The sequence below is a fragment of the Stegostoma tigrinum genome, chromosome 3 (assembly GCF_030684315.1).
Source record: "Stegostoma tigrinum isolate sSteTig4 chromosome 3, sSteTig4.hap1, whole genome shotgun sequence".
Classification (NCBI taxonomy): domain Eukaryota; kingdom Metazoa; phylum Chordata; class Chondrichthyes; order Orectolobiformes; family Stegostomatidae; genus Stegostoma; species Stegostoma tigrinum.
The window spans coordinates 31,354,906-31,366,297 of record NC_081356.1 but is presented as its reverse complement, the minus strand read 5'-3'; the positions used below and the strand labels follow the sequence as shown (position 1 = coordinate 31,366,297).

At 39.3% G+C, this 11,392-nt stretch overlaps 1 protein-coding gene across 1 annotated transcript in view; it reads right to left on the bottom strand.

Annotated features, from left to right (window-relative positions):
* The window catches only part of ecpas (Ecm29 proteasome adaptor and scaffold), a 111,543-nt gene that overhangs the window by 32,058 nt on the left and 68,093 nt on the right, over positions 1–11,392 (bottom strand). Inside the window, exons 24-30 of the mRNA XM_048527982.2 lie at positions 9,618–9,741; positions 8,370–8,515; positions 7,873–7,927; positions 3,886–4,000; positions 3,351–3,419; positions 402–519; positions 65–232 (exon numbers count right to left, since the gene is read on the bottom strand). Of these exons, the coding sequence (XP_048383939.2) occupies positions 65–232; positions 402–519; positions 3,351–3,419; positions 3,886–4,000; positions 7,873–7,927; positions 8,370–8,515; positions 9,618–9,741 (795 nt within the window). The remainder of the gene's footprint in view (positions 1–64; positions 233–401; positions 520–3,350; positions 3,420–3,885; positions 4,001–7,872; positions 7,928–8,369; positions 8,516–9,617; positions 9,742–11,392) is intronic.

Sequence of the window (11,392 nt, the reverse complement as noted above, 5' to 3'; positions counted from 1 at the left end):
CTCAAATTCAAATAAAATAAAACAAACATATTTTGGATGACTGATTTTGAAACCTCACACTTACAACACTTTTATCTGTGACAAGAGCATTCCAAATACTGGTCATTGCTTGCCGGATTCCAGAATTTGGATCAAACCGGTAACGATAGAGCCTTGGAATAAGTTGAGCTAAATAAGGAGCTAACTGTTCTTCAGCCTTAGTTGCTATGATGTTAAAGCCAAAAGCAGCACCCTGTAGGGAGAAGGAACAGTTATTTCACAACAGCACCACATTGCAGGACCTTTCCATTAACACAAAGAAATCCACAGGACTAGACTTGATTGACTAAATTTAATCGTTTTGCCAGGACTTCTAGGAATCTCTCTTTGCACAATGCATGCAGTAACAAAATGTCATTTACCTTTCGAGAATTCCACATTGCATGGTGATTGGCTAAGTTCATGAACTTGTAAACAAGATCAGGTTGATTAAGATCACTGGCAAGACTGCAAAGCTCTTTGTATGTTGACAGTCCTTGTCTAATGAAGGTTCAAAACAAAAAAGTTAAAGTGCAGTACATTCACTAGTTGTAGCAGCAGAGTCAAACAGAAAATAATTATGCATCAATGTAAAGAACGTGAAATGGCAAAGGGAAATATTTAAGTTCCTTCAACAATTTAAAAAGAAGTGCATTTACCACTCAGATTTAAAAAGAACAGCAAATTCCAGGTCTCTCAAAGTAAAACAGTAAATACTGCTCAAAGTCTTTTTCCCATCACCTAGTTGAGACGAACACAAACTCTCTACCCTTCAGCATTCAAGCTAATCTGTGGCCTTGTTTCACAGCATTACACCATTGTGATTTGGCAAAATTACATACAAAAATGTCTTAGGGGCAGGAAGCAGAGGCTGATGGTTGAAGGGTGTTTAGGTGACTGGAAAACTAGTGTGCACCACTGAGTAGGTACCTTACATTAATGATCTAGATGTGACTGTTGGAGATATGATCAGTTAATCTGAAAATTACACAAAAATTGCTGTTGTGGTAAATAACGAGAAAGAAAGCCTGAGACTACTGAATCATATCGATGGGCTGGTCAGATGGGGTGAACAGTGGCAAATGGAGTTTAATCCTGAAAAGTGTGAGCTGATGCAGTTTGAGAGGACTAACAAGGCAAGACATATTGAATGGTCGGACCCTAAGTAGTACAAAGGATTGCAGGGCACTTGGTGTGTATACCCATAGGTCTATAAAGGCAGTCAGACAGGCAGACAAGGTGGTTAAGTTGAGAAGGCAAATTTGATTCTTGTCTTTACTAGTCAAGGCATTGAATACGAGAACAAGGTGGTTATGATGAGTTGTTAGTTAGTTAAACCACTGTTGAAGTACTGTGTGCTGCTTTGACGCAATACCACAATATAATTAGCACTAGAGAAGATGCAGAAGGGATTCACTAGGATATTGCCTAGGCTGGAGTGATTCACTTATGAAGAGAGGCTAAATGGGCTGAGGCTGTTTTCTTGAGAAAAGAGGGGCTTTTGGGGAGGTGGAATCTGAATGAGGGGTACAAAGTTCTGAGAGGCAGAGACAGGGGTACATAGGGAGAAACTTTTCCCCTCTACAACAGTCAATAACCACGTGCACTGTTTCAAGATAAGCAGGAGGTCTGAAAGGAATTAGAGGTAACTTTTTTTCCCCCCACCCAGAAGGTTGTGTACTTCTGGAACTCACTGCCTTAAGGGGTAGTCAAGGTGGAAACCCCTAAGACATAAGAACTTTTCAGAACACCAGAAACATCATAGCACACAAGGCTACTGGCCAAGTGGCATTAAACTGCAATGGAATAGATGGACATTTGATAACTACTGCAAACATGATGAGCTGACTGGCATGCGTCTATGACTTTTTCTAGCTTTATATTCCCCTTCACAGCTTACAAAGCTGAAGTGAACTGAAGTTTTTATTTTCTTTTACTATCTATTTATTCCTTTCCTATTCTATGATACTCTGCACAGAGTTGCTACATTTTTGTTGACAGCCTGGTTAAATTAACTTTGTACATCATCCAGCAGTATTGCTGAGAAAGGAGACATGTTTAAGATTTTCAGTTTGCACTCATCAGGATCAACCCAAGAATACCAAATTTCAAACTAAATAAGAGAAAAATGGTGATGATTGATTGGCAAGTGGAATCTGATTGGTGAAAGCACTACCATTGAGAATGCACCAACCAAGTTACTCCGCCAGTCTTGCTTAAACTCAAAAAGGCAAGTTAGCTCTGATTCATGAGACTTTGCCATGGGAACCACACCAGGAAACACTGCATTCTTCACTGGTACATCCAGTGTTGTTGCATAAATGCAGTTTAAATTGTTGCTGTTCTGTTTGAAATTGCCCTGATCAGTGCAAAACAAAAATCAACAGCATGTCTTCTTTCTCATCAACATTCATGTTGAGTACTTTAATGCTACAACTTATTCTTTGTTAAAATTTTTGCTTCAACTTTACGAAGCCCAGAAATGCTTGAACTGGTAATCTTTGCTAATGAATCATACCCTCTACTGAAGTGGATCCAGTTACATTGTTAGTTTCCTGTTAAGTCGTGAGTTTCTGCCCAAAATATTAATCATATTCAACGTAGAGTGTACAACTAGGGATGTCCATAGTTTTATTTGCATACTAATTATTCTTCAAATATTTCCAGGAGAAAACATATGAACCCTGAAAAGCATTTTCCTTGATGCTACACTGCTGCCCTACTTTCCTTATTCATTAACTTTTTTTAGTTGATAAACAACATTCTACTTTTGTCATAAAATACCTCTACAAATAGTCACGCTCGACTTAAGACGTCAAAACTGTATGCAAATTATGGGGTCAAACCTGCTTATCAGGCTGATCTAGAATGTTTAAATCTGGGCCAATTTTATCAGGACTTCAGAAGTCTCAGGGAACTGTGATAAAAAGACCAAACTTGATAGCCACCAATAAATCTAAAATGAAATTCAGGAGAAAACATTTTACTTAGACAGTGGAATTTACTTTGGTTAAGAGTAATTAAAGCAAATCTCACAGGTGCATTAAGAAAAGCTAGATAAATACATGAGACAGAAAGGAATAGAAAGAAATTTTTATAGGTTGAGAGGTGACATGGACTTAAGTGTCAAAAGACCTATTACTGTATAGCAAACTAATGTAGTATACTTTATAAATGTGCAAGAAACAATTATCCAAACCTATATTTGAATTCTGCTTCATAAATACTTGGTTGTTCAAGTGCAAAATGAATAATGTGGGATTTCAGGAATGATCATTTCATTCAATGTCACGAAAATGAGAATGTTAATTGTGGTTCCTGGTCCTTCTTACCCATCAGGAGTTTTTCCCAATGCATTTCCTTGAAACAGTTCAGTATCTTCAGAAAAATTTTGTTTAATCCTGTAAGAGGAATTACTGCCAGTAAATGAAATAAGTCGACAATATGGATCAATAACCGCAATATAATCAAAACATGTTATATATTCAAAAATAATTACCTGAAAATGAACCAACTCCAGAAACCAAAGTAAATAGCAATTACTAGTGAAAATATTTTGAAGCAAGATATTCAATTTAGGAATTGTTGCATAGTTCTGAATCTATTGGTATGACTATGTAACATTTTCATTTTTTGTTGCTCCATAAAATGGTTGTGTTATAACCTACTAATCTAAGGATCAAATCTTCACACACAGCAACATGCTCTCCATTGCTTGGGTGTGTGCGGAAGAATAAAACAGCATTAAAGGCAAGTGTTTGAAACATGTAAAATCAAAGGCATCTTCCTGTATAAATCTTTGATATAGAGTCCAGTTATGACATATTTAGCTTCTAAAAATAACTTAGCTGAAAGATGTAGTCTTACCGCTTCCCAGTCATAAGTGTTTCCACAAGAATTGACACTAGCTCATTTTGATCCTGTTCAGTGCCCAATTCATACACCAATCCAAGACCTTTAGATGCCACATCTTGACTAAGCTCTACAATGTTAAGTAAACAAATAGGTCAGCATAAAGCATTATAGAGGTGGCCTGTACCTGGCTAAGTAAGTAAAAGCAGAGGGTGTGTCATTGATCTATCTTGCGAAGCCAGTTTTGGAGACAATCCTTAGGTGCTCTCCTTGCATAAACCAGTTTCTGCCTGAATAAACATCTTCCGCCTGCCTGAATCTTTTTCTCAAGTCAAGAAAAACACTCCTACAAGCATTAACTTGCATAGCTGCTTATTACATAATTAGTTTCAATAAACTCCAATATAGACTGCAGTAGATTCCTTAGTTCTAGTATTATAATCACTGCCTTTCTTCACTGGATGACACTGATTAGGTGCAGTCTTACTGCAATGCCTAGTACACTGATTAAATTTCTTCAGGTAACGGAGTTACGTACACCAACCCATAAACCAGCAGGCCAACTAAGATTTAGAACATAGAACATAGAACATAGAACAGTACAGCACAGAACAGGCCCTTCAGCCCACAATGTTGTGCCGACCATTGATCCTCATGTAGGCACCCTCAAATTTCTGTGACCATATACATGTCCAGCAGTCTCTTAAATGACCCCAATGACCTTGCTTCCACAACTGCTGCTGGCAACGCATTCCATGCTCTCACAACTCTCTGCGTAAAGAACCTGCCTCTGACATCCCCTCTATACTTTCCACCAACCAGCTTAAAACTATGACCCCTCGTGCTAGCCGTTTCTGCCCTGGGAAATAGTCTCTGGCTATCAACTCTATCTATGCCTCTCATTATCTTGTATCCCTCAATTAGGTCCCCTCTCCTCCTCCTTTTCTCCAATGAAAAGAGACCGAGCTCAGTCAACCTCTCTTCATAAGATAAGCCCTCCAGTCCAGGCAGCATCCTGGTAAACCTCCTCTGAACCCTCTCCAAAGCATCCACATCTTTCCTATAATAGGGCGCCCAGAACTGGACACAGTATTCCAAGTGCGGTCTAACCAAAGTTTTATAGAGCTGCAACAAGATCTCACGACTCTTAAACTCAATCCCCCTGTTAATGAAAGCCAAAACACCATATGCTTTCTTAACAACCCTGTCCACTTGGGGGGCCATTTTAAGGGATCTATGTATCTGCACACCAAGATCCCTCTGTTCCTCCACGCTGCCAAGAATCCTATCCTTAATCCTGTACTCAGCTTTCAAATTCGACCTTCCAAAATGCATCACCTCCCATTTATCCAGGTTGAACTCCATCTGCCACCTCTCAGCCCATCTCTGCATCCTGTCAATGTCCCGCTGTAGCCTACAACAGCCCTCTATACTGTCAACGACACCTCCAACCTTTGTGTCGTCTGCAAACTTGCTGACCCATCCTTCAATCCCCTCATCCAAGTCATTAATAAAAATTACAAACAGTAGAGGCCCAAGGACAGAGCCCTGTGGAACCCCATTCCTGGGACCATTCTCATGACCTTCCTCTGAACCCGCTCCAGGGCCAGTACATCCTTCCTGAGATATTGGGCCCAAAACTGCATGCAATACTCCAAATGTGGCCTGACCAGTGCCTTATAAAGCCTCAGTAGTAAATCCCTACTTTTACATTCAAGTCCTCTAAAAATAAATGCCAACATTGTATTTGCTTTCCTGACTACTGACTCAACCTGCAAGGTTACCTTGAGAGAATCTTGGACTAGAACTCCCAAGTCTCTTTGCACTTCAGGACTTCTGAATTTTTTCCCCATTTAGAAAATTGCCCATGTTTTTATTCTTCTTACCAAAGTGCATGACATCACACTTTCCCCACATTGTACTCCATCTGCCACTTCTTTGCCCACTCTCCTAACCTGTCCAAATCCTTCTGCAGCCTCGCCACATCAAGACAACCTACTCCTCCTATCTTTGTATCAGCAGCAAACTTAGCCAGAATGCCCACAGTTCCTTCAACTAGATCATTAAATGTACAAAGTGAAGAGTTGTGGTCCCAGCACCAGCCCTTACAGTACACCACTTGTCACTGGCTACCATCCCAAGAAAGGCTCTTTGCTTTCTGCCAGACAGCCAATCTTCTATCCATGCTAGCACCTTGCTTCTAACACTGTGGGCCCTTATCTTACTCAGCAGCCTCCTATGGGGCACCTTATCGGAGGCCTTCTTTAAGTCCAGATAGGTAACATCTATTGGTTCTCCTTGGTCTACCCTGCTCATTACTTCCTCAAAGAATTCTAGCAGATTTGTCAGGTATGACCTGCCCTTTATTGAAACCTTGCTGATTTTGCCCTATTTTACTACAGACTTCCAAATATTCAGAAATCTCATCCTTTACAATGGGCTTCAAAATTTTGCCCACGACTGAGGGTAGGCTAATCAGCCTTTAGTTTTCCATCTTTTTGCCTTACTCTCTTTTTAAACAGGGGTGTCACATTAGCGATTTTCCAATCCTCTGGGACCCTCCCTGACTCTAGTGATTCTGAAAGATCACGACTAATGTTTCCATTATCTCTTCAGCTATCTCTTTAGAACTCTGGGGTGTAGTCCATCTGGTCCAGGTGATGTGTCCACCTTCTGGCCAGTTTTACTAGCACCTTTTCCTTGGTGATGGCCACCATACTTAGCTCTGCACCCGACTCTTGAATTTTTGGTATACTACTCGTGTCTTCTACTGTGAAGACTGATGCAAGGTAATTATTCAGTTCCTCAGCCATTTCCCTGTTCCCCACGACTATCTCTACACCATCATTTCCGATGGTTCAATGTCCACTTTTGCCTCTCTTTTGTCCTTTATACACCGAAAGAAACTCTTACAGTCTTCATTTATATTACTGGCTAGCTTACCCCCATATTTAATTTTCTCCCTCCTTATTTTTTTTTGTTGCCCTGTAAAAGGCTACTATAAAACTGGTTTGCAAGGGCATGAATTTCTCTTTCAGGCCTCCATGCCTACCTATGAGGTATGTATTTTCTGCTAATCATCTCATGCCAGAGAGAACCAGTAAATTATGAATGAACACAGGGAAATACTTACATTCTGTTGCAGTCCACTAATTTGTGACCTAAGATCCTGTCAATACAATGGAACAGGAAACCAGTGCTACTGACATTATCGCAATATACCCAGAAGAAAGTTGGCACATGCATAGTACTGCTGATGTCACTGTTGGGTGCCCAATGAATTCTCACTAACTTGTTGGCCATTTGACTTGCTACCTCATTCATTGCCCTGTTTACTATCTCGCTGGATGCTCCACTTCGGATGTCTCATTATCATCCCTTGATCTCTGCTCTCTTGCTTGCAGAGAGTGGCAAACACAGGGGAAGCAGGGTGGTGAGCTGCAGAGCCAGTGAGGGAGATGTCCAAGGGTTAGGAATGGGATATGAGCAAATCACAATCCCAGGACATTTAACTGGTGGCCTGGGGTTTAACATTCTCCGGAAACTGCGATACTTAAATGATATTAGATTGGCAGGGTGAGATGACACAACATTTAAGACTGTGCATATTATTATTCATAGAAGAATGTGATGTACTCAGCGAAGTAATCATTTATGAACAAAACTAAACTGGATCCAAAAAATCTTCAATTAGGAAGACAAATAAATAAGCTTCTACAACCTATATTACTAAATTTGGAACTTTACTGCACACTTATGATTTGCAGGTGCAGGCAATAATGTATATGAGGTTAACTGCATAGAAACATGTATACTGCTGGCGAGAAGGTTCATGAATAACATATTTAAAGATGCACTGCCTTCAACACAACTCAGTCCATATGCTAGTGTCAAAAGTAGCTTAACTTTTATAATTGGTGCTTTTGTTTGCACCCCCCCGCCAATATTTTGATGACTGAGAGAATTACAGTACAAGCCAGATTAAATACACAGCAAGCTTACCATCATTTTCAGATAAAATCGAAATGAATGCACTCTGAATTTCCTTTAAATGAGACTGTAAAGAAAACATTATTAAATTTAAACATGCATACACAAGATTGTTTTAAGAAAAATCCATTACCTAAAATAAGCCGCAATACTGCTACAAACTGAGATCTGATACAAACAACTGCTTTTAAATTCCTCACCATTTTAAAAATGAGCAGCCATGCCATCTTTTCAATTTGACAACTGAAAATATGATTGCTACTTAGCACGACACATTTTATTTTATTCATTCACAGGAAGAAATTAAAAGTCTTGTATTAAATACGCTCTGGAAAAATCATTTTTATCACCTTAATCACAATTCAGCACTGCCTGTATCCTATTATTACAATTAAAAAAGATTGCTGCATTATGTTCAAAATTTCACAACATCAATCAAGAGAAACTTCACAAGTATTTAGTCGTTTTGGAAAGATTTAAAAAAATTCAAAATAATTGAATGTCCTTACCTTGATCTCCTTGTGTCGGCTCAGTTTTTTCACTAGTGACAAAAGCCAGACGCAGGAAGCCTGGCGGACGTGGGGATTAGAACTAATGATGTATTTCTTTAGGATTTCATCCAGAACCCATGGAACAACATCATTTACTTTAACAGCTGAGGATTAAAACAAAGAGGTCATTGAAATTTGCAGGTGAGCCTGTGAAATATATCCAAACTACATGAATACATCTTTCTTTACAGAAAGGTGGGAGAATAACTGATTGGCCTCCGTGCACTATAACAATTTGTCATTTTGGTGATATTCAGAAGAGAATGATAATTTCGATCTAAAATTTTAATGATGGTCAATCTGAAAGCTGTAAAGCTAGGCCTGAAGCAGATCACATTTGCATTATTTGATCTGCTAACACAGCCAAATATGGTTTCAAAAATCCAGAACAAGACCCATTTTATATCAGAATAACAAAGGTTATTGAAGTTACTTAAGTTAAAATAAATAAAGCTATCAGTTAATGTTCAGATACAAAAGTTTAAAAGTAGGGATGAAAGTGAAGGGTTTTTTCCATCATTTTTTATGGCACTGCATCGTGTGTCGTTTGGTACTCTGGATCAATGCAATAGCTCCTTTAGCTTGCCTTTTTTTTGTCTTGTGTGCCTTCTTCTGCCTTTCTGCTGAGAAGCAGTCACCATTTCAAGATTTCTTTATCATTGTGTTCAGAGGTTCTCCTTGCAAAATGGCTGGCACAGCCAGACTTTATCACAATAAACAAAATGGCTGCAAATGTTAATTTTCGAAGAAGAACTGTTCACATAGTAAAGTCAATTATGCTGAAATTTGTTGTGATGTCCTAGCTCCTGTTCAACAGGATAGTCTTCACAAATTTTGAATACTTAATGGATAGTCCCAAAATCCTTGAAATAGTGACACACTTGTGACTAATTCTTAAGGCAACAGAGTATTAAAGTCTCCTTTGGCCCCAGTTGAATCCACACATGAAGTCATGTAGCTTATGGAAGGCATTTTGTAGATGTACTCATTTTAAAAACAGGTCAGCTTTCTTTGTAACATATACAACTACACATTGTTATGCTCTGAAACAGCTCTATTTCAGTTAGCCCCAGACAACTGAACTGACCCCAACCCACCTTGTATCATCACCACTAAAAGTTCATTCACTTTCCTAAATGTTTACAGAAATTGTCACTAAGACATTAAATTTTGATTAGACACACACAGACAGGATGTGCAACTTACCAACCGGAGGGGTGTATTCCTCCTCAGCAACCACCCACAGATCGCGAGCTGCTAGAGAACTTGTTCCGACTGCAGCACTGGTGATTGCTTCTCCCACTGTGAACTGCAGTTCTATTTGTTTTGCCTGGTAAGAACAAATTTAGATCCACAATTTGTGATTTTGATTGCTGAGGGTAATTGGAAATCTAACAGATTTGGGGCTGCCTGCATTCTAATTTCTTTAGATCACAATGACAGCAATCTCACTTAATTGATCAACAACCAACTTTAAGCTTCTCCATATACTTGCAATAGATGGCATCCTCAGGATCGGCCACAAACTCATCTTTGGAGGGGTTAACACTAAGGGTAACTCGAGTCCATCTACACTGATCCTTTTGGCAATTCAAAGGGCTAACTTCAGCAGATGTGAAAGACCAGGAAAGATAAGTTGCACATTTCTAGCACCTTAGCTAACCTCAGAAACTTGTGGCTGTGTTGTCGTTGCTGTGGTTGTGTTGTGGGAAGGGTAGTAGACCATTTGTGCATAGCAAGTTTCCACAACCAGCAATGTGATAATGACCAAGTAATTTGTTTTAGCTGAATGATAAAGTGGCCAGGGCACTAGGGAAGAATGCTGCTTCTCTTTGAAATAGTGGTTGTGGGATCTTTTATTGTCAACCAAGGGGCAGGAGGGGCCTTAAGTTAATGCCTCAACTAAAAGGAGCTCCAAGGTATGGCATGCATTCCTTGTTCCATTGGATGATATGTCTTGATTTTATGCTCAACTGTCTCAATTTGGAGACAACTAAACTTATGAAGTGAACTTATGAACTAAACTGAAGTCAGAGCCTTTCCATTCAGCCAAAGCTAACACAGAAAAGACTGCACCTGTTGAAATGTACCTGGCAGGCAGAGGTACACTGATTCAATAGTACACTGAAGTATAGCTGTGTGGCATGGCCAAAGTCAGATGAGTTTCTTCTTTTATTGCTGGTCTGAAAACGTACATTTGGTATGAGATGTGCCAAGAGGAATAGGATAGCCCAACATCAAGCTTTGATCCAAAACGCAGACAAGAATAGATAGTTATTCCCATAATTTATATTGTGTTTTACTCTTGACTGATTCTTTGAAGAGTGCCGGATACGTTCTGGCTCTGTCAGTAATGTCAGTGAGTGCATCGAAGTTCCAGCTGGTATAATGGAGTGAAGATTAAATTGAAGTTCTGAAGGAAGAATCAGGAGGAACGTAACTTCTCCACATTGTCCTGATGATCAAAACACCACTTTATTGTAGATTCAAGGAATGATAAAATCTTCTTAGAGAAAGAGCTGAGATGATCCAATCATGGATATTAAGTGCATTTTGACCAACAATTTTTGAAATTATAATATAGATCATAATATTTTAACACTTCTACATTCAAAATATTTTGCTTTCAACTTGATGGTGACAGCACACAAGATTCTGTGCAGTAACTCCCCAACTTGCACCGAGGACAGGAACAACAGGCCCCATTGAAACGTCTCCAACTCCAGGTTAGGTATAACCCTGATTTGGACACATACTGCTGTTACTTTATCACCACAGAGCCAGAACCCAGTAGTACACAGGTATCACATAACAACAATGGTTCAATAAAAGTAATAAAAACTGGAGTTGATTTTGAGACCCATATCTCAAGAATGCTTTTAGAAATCTCTACTCCCTATCAAACAGCACGAGAATACGTCCATCACACGGACTGTAGTGGTTCAAGAAAAAGATTGTGATCACTATCTTAAGAGCTGCTA